At 37.8% G+C, this 13524-nt stretch overlaps 3 protein-coding genes across 3 annotated transcripts in view; 2 read left to right on the top strand and 1 right to left on the bottom strand.

Moving 5' to 3' along the window:
* Positions 1 to 611: 611 nt before the first annotated feature.
* On the top strand, positions 612 to 3436 carry LOC117994073 (uncharacterized). Its single transcript, XM_069507539.1, has one exon. It carries the CDS (start codon positions 705 to 707, stop codon positions 2112 to 2114), a length of 1410 nt encoding a protein of 469 aa, XP_069363640.1. The 5' UTR covers positions 612 to 704; the 3' UTR covers positions 2115 to 3436.
* Positions 3437 to 4157: 721 nt separating this feature from the next.
* On the top strand, positions 4158 to 12908 carry LOC117994386 (uncharacterized). The gene is made up of 5 exons (XM_069507613.1): positions 4158 to 4498; positions 9369 to 9446; positions 10726 to 10896; positions 11221 to 11335; positions 11931 to 12908. Exons 2-5 carry the CDS (start codon positions 9377 to 9379, stop codon positions 12103 to 12105), a joined length of 531 nt encoding a protein of 176 aa, XP_069363714.1. The 5' UTR covers positions 4158 to 4498; positions 9369 to 9376; the 3' UTR covers positions 12106 to 12908.
* LOC117994072 (cilia- and flagella-associated protein 91-like) overlaps positions 12895 to 13524 on the bottom strand; it is a 26756-nt gene continuing 26126 nt past the window's right edge. The window contains exon 24 of the mRNA XM_034981948.2: positions 12895 to 13299. Coding sequence (XP_034837839.2) covers positions 13217 to 13299 — 83 coding nt within the window. The 3' untranslated portion in view covers positions 12895 to 13216. The remainder of the gene's footprint in view (positions 13300 to 13524) is intronic.

Raw genomic sequence — 13524 nt, 5'->3', positions numbered from 1 at the left:
AACTCACCGACACGCTCACCGACAGAACAAACTGGTAATATTCTGCCATGGCTGCCAACATGATTGATAGAATTTTATGTATTTTTCTAAAACTTGCCAGCTCTGGATTTTTATCTTTTAGAAGAAGTTTTTTTAACATTGATGATGCAACTATTAATAGTAGATTGTACAAAAAGGGCATCAAACAAGCCATTTTATCCGAGATATATCTGCTATAGCCCAATATAACACCGTAATTAAATAAATTAAACCATTTAATAACTTTTCAAATAACGTACCTATTAAAAATGGCGAGAAAAATGGCGGCAAATCAAAAAATTCATGCATACCTACCTAAATTATTATTATTATAGATTAGTAAGGAATAAACGTATTTGATACAGCTTCTATGAATATAAATGTATGACGACTAAACTCACTTATTTTTCGTAGTAAATTGAACTAATTTCAAGCCTGTAGGGGTCCTTTTTCAATTTTCAATGGACCTCTTATTACTTTTGATACATTTATCATGCCAATGTTACCCGTACCTATCTTTTATATGTACAGCATACCTTACATTTGAATTTGGTCCGCTATGTTGGCGTTACTGTTTGTTGAAGTGAAGTTAGTGAAGATTCATTTTTTTAAATTTGAGTGTTCACAAAAAGTTTTGTTTTTTGTGGTTTTTGTACTTATCTACACCTAGTTAAAGCCATAAAACAATGAAAAACCAATCGGAAAATGGTTTTAAAACTAAATTCCGTTTATTAAACTCTCAGGAAAACTCCGAGGAGATCATTTGGTCATGCAGTGATTCTAGTGATTATGCAAACGCGAACCAAAACGAAAACCTTGGAAAAGCTAATCGAGCCGTAAATAGGAAGAGGAAACGTGGAAAAACAAGAAAAAAGACGCTGAAAAACATCTCTAACCTAGAAATTACGTTTGTTGACACGCCTGTAGAAAAGAAAAATGATAAAGAGGTCGAAATGTCACCAGTACTACAAAAGGTTATTCTATCACCATTATTGTCAGAATCACAACAACATTTTGCTCCCTCAAACATTACAAAGGTATTATCCTCGCCTATATTGTCTTGTAAAAGTAAAAAATGTAGTTCTAATCAAAATAGAACAGTCAAAAGTCCCATATTACTTTTGAATCACACATTACCTAAGACATCACCTTATGTAAGAAGAAAACTATTTAACAACAACGATAATGTTAGAAATAAGTCGACGCACCAAGAAAATGGAAGAAGTACATCACCAGTCATAAACTGTAGCCAAATTAATAAAAAATCAGACCTTAAGAAGTCAAAATCTCATAATGATGCTGTAAACACTATTTTTAAGCCCAGTGATGTTAATATTAATAAAGAAATAATTAAAGATAATATTCATCAAGAACCAAGCGAAACATTTCAAAAAACCGACCTTAGTAAAAGAATGCAATTGAAAAATAGAATTTATACAGGTGAAGAAAATATGATTGACTCATTGAGTACAAAAAGTGCAAATGGTGCCTTATTTGAGAAAGTCAAATCATATTTTGACAGCCACTTCAGTTCTGAAACACGCTCACAGCAGTCTATAAGTGAATATGATACTACACCTAAAAACAGTTCGAAAACGAGTGAAGAAATAGAAATCATGGACTCTCAGAATGACAAAAAATGTATGCCTCAAATAAAATTAGAAACTAGATCTTCCTCAGACAGTTTGAAAAGCTATGACTTTGAAAATGAAAAATCGAAGAAGGTCAGATATAAAAAGGATGGATTGGCTGACCGCCTGAGTGTGTTATTAAAAAAACAAAAAGCTAACATTTGTCTGTGGCAGCATGAAAGATTTTTGGCGGCAAACTCAAACTTTGTTCTGCCGAATGACAACTTCACTCCATTCCGTATTCAAAATGTCACTTTTAAATATGGCTGCTATTTATTAGAAGTCATAGATGTTGATGAGAAGAAATATTTTGTGTTAATAAATCATTTGAATATGAATAGTAGTAGTTTAGAACAGTGCAATATTTTTAAGCTTTATAGACCTTATAAGATTTTAGATTTTAATTCAGATTATAAACTCATTGTAAATGTCAGTAAATTTGAATGTACAGTACTAGATAGATAATGCAAAATTTTAATTAAAAAAAAAAGTAATTATTACTTACTCTGTGTACTATATAAATGTTGCAATTTTAATTGTATTACAATCGTAGACTGAATAAAAAAGCTAGACTAAAGTACTGTGTAACCGCATCTGTGATAGTGATAGCACGACATAACGATGAATAACACGACATTTACCATTGTTTAGTAGTCAATATTTGTATTAAACGTTTTGTATGTGAAAACAAGTAAATAACTAATGAGAAATACAATGACGCCATGATTTCTCAAAGTTTGTTTTGCAACTAAAGTTGTAGTCCTTGAAAATATCGGTTACACAATAAGGGCAAAAAAATAGGTTAGGTCTCTGTTTATCACATTAGTAACTTTATCTGTGCTCTCTTTTTAGTGTGAATGAGAAAGCAAACGTTCCTTTGTCTAGATTTTTTACCCAGTCTACGATTACAATACAGTAAACGCAAAACAAGTAGTCCAATCTGAAGTTGCAATATAGCAGTTTGTGCAGGCCCTAGACCAGGGGTCACGAAATGGCAAACCACGGTCTGGATCCAGACCGCCTGCCTATTTTGTGTGGACATTAATTGAATAAACAACAGAATGACATTTTTTTTCAACACTGAACAGACTTTAGCAATTTGAAGTGAAAAAAATATAGTTTCCATCGCTTTCTTATTTATTTAATGATATTTTATTACTTATATTCATACTAGCTTATGCTCGCGACTTCGTCCGCGTGGACTACCCAAATTTCAAACCCCTATTTCACCCCCTTGAATTTTCAAAAATCCTTAGCAGATGCCTACGTCATGATAGCTATCTGCATGCCAAATTTCAGCCCGATCCGTCCAGTGGTTTGAGCTGTGCGTTGTAGGTCAATCAGTCAGTCATTTTCCTAATGCAAATCATTTAAAATAAATAAAAACTTTTTTGTTATGTAGTTATTTTAAAACAGCTGAAGACTAATAAATACTTAATTAGAAATAAAAATCAATGATTATATAAACTCTTGTATTTCTTTGAATTCATTTTATTTTATTTGAAACCCCTTCGTTTTTTGGGTTCCGTACCTCAAAAGGAAAAACGGAACCCTTATAGGATCACTTTGTTGCAAGTCTGTCTGTCGTGCCTTTCAAGAAAATCTATAGGGCACTTCCCGTTGACCTAGAATCATGAAATTTGATATGTAGGTAGGTATTATGAAACGAGTAAAGGTACTTTTTTAACATTCACAGTTAGTTTATAAGTTTGTATGTACGTACATGTAGTTCATTTTACTTTATTTTATTTTAATTTATATAAGGGTATATTTTATTTTATGAATAATATGTATACTGGGATCTTTGCTTTTAATAAAAAAACTTTATTGTTATTATTTTTTTAAACAGTGAATTTGTGGTTACATCACAAAAAAATTAAAATGTGTTCATGAACAGAATTTTGTGCATAATAGTTTTTATTTTGTTGTGCAAAATGTTGAAAAAATACGACTGTAGTACGGGACCCTCGGTGCACGAGCCTGACTCGCACTTGTTTTCCACAACATTTTGATAAACTTTTCAAAGATCCTGTGGATTTGTTTCGGTTAGTAAAATATTATCACTATCACCAATCCATCGCCGACCCACTACTGAACACTGGTCTCTTCTGAGAATGAGACTGACTTAGGCCATAGTCCACCACGCGTGGATCGTCACGGAGATCTCTCGGCATGTATAGTTACGCGACAGGTCGAGAAAGCAATCGTGAGGGAACGCCCCGCAGAGCCCCCGCGCTAACCTGGTGTGCGGGGCGTCCCGCCACCTCATACCCCGATTGCCATCTCAACCTGTCGCGAACTATAGGTTTCCTCACGAGGTTTTGCTGAAAACGCCCATAACTGCAACCCCCGAATATTTTGCTGGTTCTTCTCAATAGCAAGGCCGTTTCAAACCAGTGTGGTATATTCAGTGGCGATTCAAAAGCACTTCTAAAAGTCTATTTTAATAAAAATAAGTATTTCTATTACTATTTTTCGTAATCGACCAACCAACTTGTCGAATAAACTACCATTTTGGTAGCATTGAAAAGCTCGCTCAGTGTGGCAACACTGTAAGGAAAGCTCACGCATGCAGCGCTCGCAGAGTTTCAGAATTCAGTCAATATTTCCAAAGCGCTACTATAAATACATCTACGTCGCTGGAAAAACCATTGAATTTACGTATTTCATATAAAAAAATACATTTTACGTTTATTGTAAAGACATTTTATTCGATATTTCAATCCGTTTACGAGGTATTTTATAATAATGATATTGTTTTTTTTAAATAACGTGTTTAAAGCTGTGAGACTTGATAAAATATAATTTGTACTGTAATACATATTGATTAGGGCTGGAGCGAAATCAAGGTAAGATAATAAATCTATTTTTGAACTAAAAAAACTCTTGAATTTGCTTTTGAAGATTTTGTCTACTAAAATTATATTCTGTGCTTTTCTTAGTAAGTATAGATAGGTGTATATTATTACATAGGCGTAGGCACATAATTATAGTTTGCGACAGATCGACATGGCAATCGTGGTGAGTACGCCTCGCTCAACCGCACAGCCCTCGCGCTAACCCGGTTCGGGATAGCGCAGTTGCCGTGCGGGGCGTCCTCCCGCCTCATACCCCGATTGCCATCTCGATCTGTCGCGTACTATTTAGGTCTTTTTAAGCGTATATACCTAGATATAGGTATTTATATCTGACTTTGATAAAGTAGCTTTTTAGCGTTCCTTACCCGACAAAGCCTCCGCTGTCCGTCCGTCCGTCTGTCTGTCTGTCAGCGGGCTGTATCTCATGAACCGTAATAAGTAGAGAGTTCAAATTTTCCCAGAGTATGTGTATTTCTATGGCCGCTATTTTCGTACTACGCTGCGTAGGCCCTACTGGCCGCTACATCGTCACCGGGAGGGGTGGCGAGCGCGAAGCTCCGCCTGGGAGTGAGCCCTAGGGCTCAAAGAAATAATAGATAGATAGATAGATACAAATACTTTATTACACACAAAATATTAGATAAACATGACAAAAAAACAAAGAAACTAAAAACAAAACAATTGTAGGTATGCGAAGGCCTTATTGCTCAGAGCAATCTCTGAACTAAGAAACTAGGAGAAATAATTAGAGAGGTCAGGGCGCAGCGTCCTCCTAAGGGCGCCTCCTGTGAGGCTCGGACCACGGCTTAGGTTGACGTTGGGATGTTGGAAGTGGTTGGACTACTGGTTAGTCCGTACGCCCCCGAGGCCGTGGCGTGAGTCCACGTCCGGGTGACGTTAGAAATAATCAGGGACCTCTGTTGCCGCTATCTATAACAACAAATTATACAAAACCCCTCCCTCTAGGGGTCCTCGTAGCTTTCTGTTTTCGTAAGAGCTTTTGAACCTCTCTCTGTCTGTCTTGGCGATACCGCAAGGCATCGCCAAGGTCTGTACCCGTAGGTAGTCGAAATTCCATGGATACGTACGAAGTGATTTGCCTCCTCATTTCTAATTCAAACCGTTAGAGATTTGGAACACCCTTCCAGCATCAATTTTCCCCAATATGGGTATCTTCAAGTCAAGAGTGAATAGGCATCTTCCACGCATGCGCGCTCCATATTACACTGCATCATCACATGCCACCGTCTGATTGCAGCCAAGCGCTAGTCTTTAAAAAAAAAAAATTATAAATTACCATTACATCATTATCTTACAAATCCAACAATTGACAATCAAAAAGTACCTATACAATGGTAGGTACCTAATTTGAATAAATAATTTAACTTTACTGGCCTTATACACTAGCTGATGCCTGCGACTCCGTTCCACGGGAACGGAGGGACGAATTAGGTTTTTTAAAAATCCCGTGGGAAGTCTTTGATTTTCCGGGATAAAAAGTTCCCAATATCAATTTCCGAGACGCAAGCTAGTTCTGTACCAACTTCCTTATAAATCGATTAAACGGATGAGCCTTTCCGGCTGGCCCGACGGATGACTTTTCTTCATCTTGTACCAAATTTCATCAAAGTCGGTTAAACTTAAGCCGTGAAAAGCTAGCAGACAGACAGAGACTTCGCATTTATAATATTAAGTATGAATATGGACTAGCCCACGACTTCGTTTACGTGGATTAAAGTTTTTAAAAATATCGTGGGAAATCTTTTATTTTCCAATAAAAAATGTAGCCTATGTCACTCTTCAGGTCTTTGACTACACCCATGTAAAAAATCACCTCGCGTTGGTCCGTTGCTTCGTTGCGACGTGATTGAAGGACAAACTAACAAACAAATAGGTACACTTTTGCATTTATAAAATGGCTTAATGGATGTTTTTAATGCATAAAATTGATAAGTAGGTTTTATCAATAAAAAAATAAGTTTATTTGTGCGAAATATAATAATAATAATAGGTACAGTGTAGGTACCTAAGTAAAATAAATGCAGATAACTTTTTGATAGCCTAGTGGGCACTGGGTAGTCACATCAGCCTCATATTCCAGGGGTCTAGGGTTCGATCCCGTAATTAAGTACCTATCACTTGCTTTAACGGTGAAGGAAAACATCGTGAGGAAACCTACATGCTTGAAAGTTCTCCATGACGATGACGATGATCTAATCTAATCTAGTTCTCACGGTTTTAATTTTTTTTGGGGACATGTGTGCTCAATTAATTTGTTTATAATTTACTAACGACGATGTATATTTTGCTACATAAATTACATTATCCGTGGCGGCCGGAGCGGCGGCTACTAAGGCAGAAAGGGCCAAGAGGCGCAAATATGAGAATATAGAAAATAGTTTCATATTTGTGCCTTTTGGGGTGGAGACCATGGGTTCGTGGGGCGAGGATGCTAGATCCTTTTTTAAGGACCTTTCATCCCGTCTCGCGGAATCCACGGGGGACCGGAGGGCTGGCAGTTACCTCGGTCAGCATATTAGTCTGGTCATTCAACGAGGTAACGCTGCCAGCGTTCTGGGCACCCTGCCTTGTTGCGGTGGTTTAGATGATATTTTCAATCTGTAATTTTTATGTTCTAGAATAAGTTTGGTATTTTTGTTTATTGTATTTTCATTTGAATCTAAAAATAAATAAATAATTTCCTGCGCTCATTGAGCCGGCAGGGATTAGTCGGGATGATGCAAGAGACCTGATGGATTGACGCTGGTTCCCTGGGAACGGGGACGGGCGCTAATGTGGGACGCAACTTGCGTTGACACATTGGCCCCGTGTCATATCAGGAAGACAGCATCAAGACCGGGAGCCGCAGCAGAAACAGCTGAAAACGGCAAGTGGCGCAAGTATGCCTCTCTTATAGAGAGTTACATTTTTGTGCCGTTTGCCGTGGAGACCCTGGGGCCATGGAGTCTTAGTGCTAAAAATTTTTTACGAGACATTTCACCGCGATTAATAGCCTCAACTGGTGACAGAAGGGCTGGCTCATTTTTTGCGCAGCGGATCAGCCTGGCTGTCCAGCGCGGAAATGCAGCCAGTATTCTTGGCACCGTTCCACGCGGTCATGATTTATATAGTAATTAGATAAGGCTAGCTTTAAGTTTTATTGTATTAAAAAAAAAAAAAAAAAAATTATGTAACTCAAAAAAAAAAAAAAAAAAAAATTCATCAATTACATTGACATATCGCGATTCTGGTATCGCAGGATTTCAAGAACAATTATGTCTTTCTTTCTTTCTTTCTTCACTCTGGGCTGGTTTCCGCACTTAAACGTTTCCGTCTGTTGTGCGCGCATCGCCCCTCCCCGCCGAAGTCTTCACTCCAGCCATCCAAGCTCGCTCCAGAAGCCAAATAGACCGCCCAGGTTGCCGAGGGTTTCATGGAGTGAGGTCGGGGAACCTAAATGGCGCTCGCGTTGATCTGAAAAATTATGTATTTTACATTGTGATACTGGGACGACCCTCCACCTCCCATGGCCCCACCAGCCTCTCGGTTATATGGGCTGAATCAAAGTCAAAGTCAAAGTTAAATAATTTATTCAAAATAGGTAATTAATTACTCTTTTTGATAGTTAGATGTTGGATTTGTAAGATATAGTGGTGATAATTATTACGCAAACTTAAAACTAAAGCTACGAGGGTTCCAAACGCGCCCTGGTCTGATCGCGGGAATCGCAGGAGGGCGCCCGTTTTGTACCCGTTTTCCCGGGGCGCCCTCTTGACTCCCTACAAATTATTTTGTCTCTTCCTTGCCCCCCTTGGGGGCTAGACGTTACTAGCACAGCTGAGATCCCCGCTGCTGCTCCTCCGTGGTGCCGGCCTGGCACCTGTACGCTACGAGCTGCTTCGCCTCTGCCAATAGTGCGCGAGTTAGTCATTGTGATACTGTCAAATGTCAATTCTCTGGTGACAAAAGGGCTGGCTCATTTTTCGCACAGTGGATCAGCCTGGCTGTCCAGCGCGGAAATGCAGCGAGTATTCTTGGTACCATTCAATTCTAATTATATAGACACAAATTACTTAAAGTTAGATAGAGACAAATTACTGAAACAACTTTTCACATGTTGATTGCGTATATTGATAGTTAGGACTCTAAGAATTTGTGCCATATGGTGTTGATTTGGCCTTCAAATCAGCGACTCCAAATATTTTGATACTTAGCATAGCAGCGGTGTGAAAATATTATTGTCTTCGAAACGGTTCAGATTTGAAAATACTAGCTGTTAGGCCGTGCCCGACGGGTGCCACTGGGACCTAAAATTACCAAGTCCCTGTCCGTTCGTCCGTCTGTCTGACAGCGAGCTGTTGTCACGTGAACGGAAATAGTTAGATAATTGAAATTTTCACAGAATGCGCCACTATAACAACAAAATATAATAAAAGTTTCAAAATGAAAATTAAAAGTGTTTTTTTCTTGTGCGACGGCACAGAACACTTCGTGTGAAACCTTGTTTAAATTATCAAACGTACTGTTATAAATTTATAATTAATAACTATTTAAGTTTAGCGTTTAAACTACCGAGAGTGATTTCCATTATAAATACTATCTGTCCCGGCTTTACTCACGTGTGTAGTCGACGTTAGCCCGACTAGTTTCGAACCCATACGTATTTATACGTATTTAAGTAATCTGTAAAAAGTTGTAATCCTATTTGGCCTTATTTTCAGTCTGTTATTATGTAAAATTATATTGTATGTATCGCTGTTGATTGCAAATAAACGAATAAAATAAAAATGAAAAAATATTCAGAGTCCGACTCGCACTTGACTGATTTTATTATTTAATTAAAATGCTCTATTCTTTCCAGTTTGAACAATGGCGCCACCACTACAGAGCAAAAACCTCTTCATCGCATCAATCTTCCTTTTATCGTGGATATCAGTAGGTAATTAATTATTCTTTTTTCTCTTGTGGTACTTAATTGGGTACCTATTTGACTACATCAAAAATAAATTATTTCTCAGTGATTATTTAATAGAGAGGGCCTTCCAAAAAACGTAAAATCCACGTCCTTTGTTAGTTTTAAGTGTAATAACCATTTTAAATTATCGATTAAACTAAAAAACTACGTCATTATGATGTGACGTCACATTCCAGTATTTCACAGAATATCGCATACTAAGTGCGCGTTTTGACGTTTGATAAAAAGTTGCTGATTTGACTAGTTGTCAAATACCGTATTGGCTCGTTGCTCTAGTGCTTAGCATGTTCGACTGCAGATGACGAGGTCCTGGGTTCAATTCCCAGGTCGGGACAAAAATTATTAGGTACTAGATGATGCCCGCGACTTCGTCCGCGTGGATTTAGGTTTACAAAATCTCTGATTTTCCGGGATCAAAAGTAGCCTATGTCCTATCCCGGAATGTAAGCTATCTCTGAACCAAATTTCGTCAAAATCGGTTGAACGAATGGGCCGTGAAAGTCTAGCAGACAGACAGACAGACACACTTGCGCATTTATAATATTAGTATTAGTATGGAATGGATTTTTCTGATAAGAAATTCCTATAGTACCGTACGCGGCAGAACACAATGTACATCGGCCTTAGAATGACATTTCAGTTTTGTAGAGCGTTGTCTCCATAGATAAAATTGTCTCTGTCACTCATACCTACAGTGTGACAAGGCTCTCTTGGCACTTGAATGACATTGACAGGGGGGCGCTGTTGGAGAACAAAGGCTTAGAACACAGGTTTGCAACTAGCGTGGCCCCCTCAGTCCCTCTCGCTCAAGCAGATTTTCTTACTTGTGAAATGTCATTCCTTCTACACTTCACGTTGTTTGTCAAATACACACGTACAAATACATTTTGACAAACAAAAAAAGTGACCACGGTGATAAGGACAAAACATAATCATTTTGTCAACTTCTAACAAGAGCGTAAATGCATTTAGCTATCTCGCTCTAACAGTAAGTGTCACAATAGGGCTACTTCTAACAGTCCTTGTTCTGAGGCTTAGAATATTCAATCAAGAACAAAGGGGACACTTGACGGCAACGTTAGTTCCGATTTTTGCCACACGCCAAGATAGCCTTGTCGCACTGTATATGACGTTTTATCGGTCTCAACGACAGACTACAAAAACACCATCTCTTTCTAAATGGCGATGTACTTACATTATTTTCTGCCGCATACTGTTAGTTTCCGATGTGTCACTCTTTCAGCGGTCAGCATAGACTGCTTCAAGTGCGTGTCAATGAACGGCCAGGCGCCGCAGTGTGACGACCCCTTCCATAACAACCACTCGCTCAACATGCTGGAGTCGCCCTGCATGGGGGGGAGAAAGGGGAGGGATGGCCTCTTCCCCGCCACCTCGTGTATCAAGATCGCGGGGGGTGTTTGGTAAGTGGGTTTAAGTGTTTGCCCTATTTTTAACCGACTTCCAAAAAGGAGGTGGTTCTCAATTCGGACCGTTGTTTTTTTTTTTTATGTATGTACATCAATTCTTTCCTGGTTTCTGGACCGATTTGCAAATATTTTTTGCAAATCAAAGTTGCAATGAAAGTTTAAGTGTGTTCCCTCATTATTTTTAAGTTCAATATTAATCTCCAGACAACACGAGTTATAAAAATAATATCTCATGTTATATTGAGAAAGTCGAATATTAAGAAAGTCTAAGTATGTGCCCTCATAGACTTAAAGTTTAACATTTATTACAGACGACACAGGCGAGACGATAACCGTGCGCGGCTGTGGACTGGACTCCGGTACAGCTACTACCGACACTGAGATCATACGCATGTCACATTGCGGCAGGTTTTACTATAACGACAGGTATTTCAGACATAGATTTTGTTTGATGTAAAAAGAGTAACTCACTGACTGACATTATGAACGTACTCACAGCTAGGTACCACTAGTTTTAGAAACTTTTGATTTTCCATGTGAGTAACATGGACCTCCAATTAAAAAGAGTTTGCAGAAATTTTAAAGTAGGGGCTTGCCTGGGCGGGCTATGTGTATGTTATAGTTTAAAGCCGAAGCACCGGCGCATCACGTTCTATTAGGTATCTAAGAAATCCTCAGAAATACGGATTTTGTATTTCCCTATTTAGTTTTCATTTTTTCATTAAATTAATATTTTTAAAGTTCCGTATCACCAGAGAAAAGCAGGACCTTTATAAGACCACTAATTTGTTGTCTGTTTGTCAAGACCCGTCAAAGAAATCAAAACCTAGGATCTAAGGTACTTCCCATTGACCTAGAATCATGAACTTTGGCATATGGCAATCTTATAGCACAAGTAAAGGGAAAGATCCGAAAACTATGAATTTGTGGTTACGTAAAAAAGTGTTTTTTCTTGAACAATGTATGTCCGACTAGTACTCGACGGGTTTATTTTACTGTAACAACTGTTTTTTTTTTCTAGATACGTCCACGGCTGCCTTCAGAGTTGCAACGACGCAGACGCCTGCAATTCCTCCCATCGAACTGCAACCTCGAATCCAGCCGTCATTTCAGTGTTAACCCTCATTTCAGTGTTTACCCTCATTTACTCTTCCTCCCTCATTTCACCGTTTACCCTCATCTACTTACGGAGCTAACAGAGACAGAATAACTTTGTCTAATTTGATTAATCTAATTTGATCTTAATGGATTAAGCAATTTAAGTAATTTGAATTACTTCATAATCTTTGTCATATCATACAGTCTATCATATCTTATATTTAATTTTTAGTTAGGCAATTTTGTTTAGCATAAAATTTAAAATTAGTGCAGTAGGTATAGGTATGCAACGACCAAAGATTATGTTGATATTTTCAAAATTCATTGCAGGTATTATGCCAAAGACAAAATGGCAGTGGCTAAGCTTTGCTGTGTAACGTAAAAATTATAGCTTTACTGTCCGTACGCCAGCAATTTCCAAGAGACAGTAATTGAAACTGCTGGACCGACTAGACAAACATAAATTAAGTAGTTTTTTTAAGTACAGGATCTGATAAATATTCTGAATTACCTACTACTTTTTTAAAACATATTTTTTTAGCTTCATTTCAGTTTTTTGAACAAGACCACCACGTTCGAGTTGGTGTCAGGCCGTATGGTATCTTTGCATATAAGTTTAAGTTTTTTATTGTTTCCTCATACAAGTCTCGGCCGAAATAGGAGTTACCGACCTCGCTTAGTTTAAAATCATTTAAAATCAAAAGTCCTTGGCTTCGCCTCGGCCTTCCATTGTTACTCGGCCGGTAATAGCTTTATTTCAGGCCTGAATTGTAATGTACGTACTATTGAAATAAGTACAAGTATCAATTAAAAATACTTTATTATTAATATACGAATTCTTTACAAAACAAAAGCAATTGTAAATATTATTAGTATTATGCTGAAAATATACACAATTATGACAAAATCACTTGTTTGATTTTTAAATACTTAGGTACAAATTATTAAAATACCCATTAATTTATGTTCATTAATTTAATTACTTGTCAATTTTTTTTACTAAAATATATTTTTCGATATAAAAGTATCTACCTAAATAATTATTATCTACTAGCTTTTGCACACGACTTCATCTGCGGTACATATGTAATATATAGCCTAGTATACTTCTGGCTAAAGTAGCTTTCAAATTGTGAAATAATTTATTATTAAAATCGAGCCTGAGCAAAGCGGGGCCGGGTCAACTAGTATCATGTAAATACTTAAAGTTCACTGTTCAAATTCTTCTTCTTCATTGTATTCATCTCCAACGGTATCAGTTGTGGTGGTGTACTCTTCGGTAAACGGACCCCCTAAAAGGAAAATTAAAGTAAATGAAAAAAATTGGCAGTCATTGTGGACTGCCGACAGAAGTCGAAAACAGTGGTATTAGGGTTCCGTACCCGAAAAGTGTCAGCAGGAACAAGTCTCTGTCCGTCCTCCGTCCGTCTGTGTGTCAGCGGGCTGTACCTACCTAACTCGTTAACCGTAATAGGTAGATAGTTGAAAAGTGTATTGCCGCTATAACAACAAAATAA

This window comes from Maniola hyperantus, chromosome 26 (genome assembly GCF_902806685.2).
Source record: "Maniola hyperantus chromosome 26, iAphHyp1.2, whole genome shotgun sequence".
Classification (NCBI taxonomy): domain Eukaryota; kingdom Metazoa; phylum Arthropoda; class Insecta; order Lepidoptera; family Nymphalidae; genus Maniola; species Maniola hyperantus.
The sequence above is the reverse complement of the archived record's forward strand: the minus strand, read 5'-3'. Positions and strand labels throughout refer to the sequence as shown.

Excerpts from the sequence above, each read along its gene's own strand:
- LOC117994073 (XM_069507539.1), top strand. The coding sequence starts at position 705 with ATGAAAAACCAATCGGAAAATGGTTTTAAAACTAAATTCCGTTTATTA.
- LOC117994386 (XM_069507613.1), top strand. The coding sequence starts at position 9,377 with ATGGCGCCACCACTACAGAGCAAAAACCTCTTCATCGCATCAATCTTC. Across the intron at positions 9,447-10,725 it reads TTTATCGTGGATATCAGTAG|CGGTCAGCATAGACTGCTTC; the intron begins GTAATTAATTAT and ends TCACTCTTTCAG. Across the intron at positions 10,897-11,220 it reads GTGTATCAAGATCGCGGGGG|ACGACACAGGCGAGACGATA; the intron begins GTGTTTGGTAAG and ends CATTTATTACAG.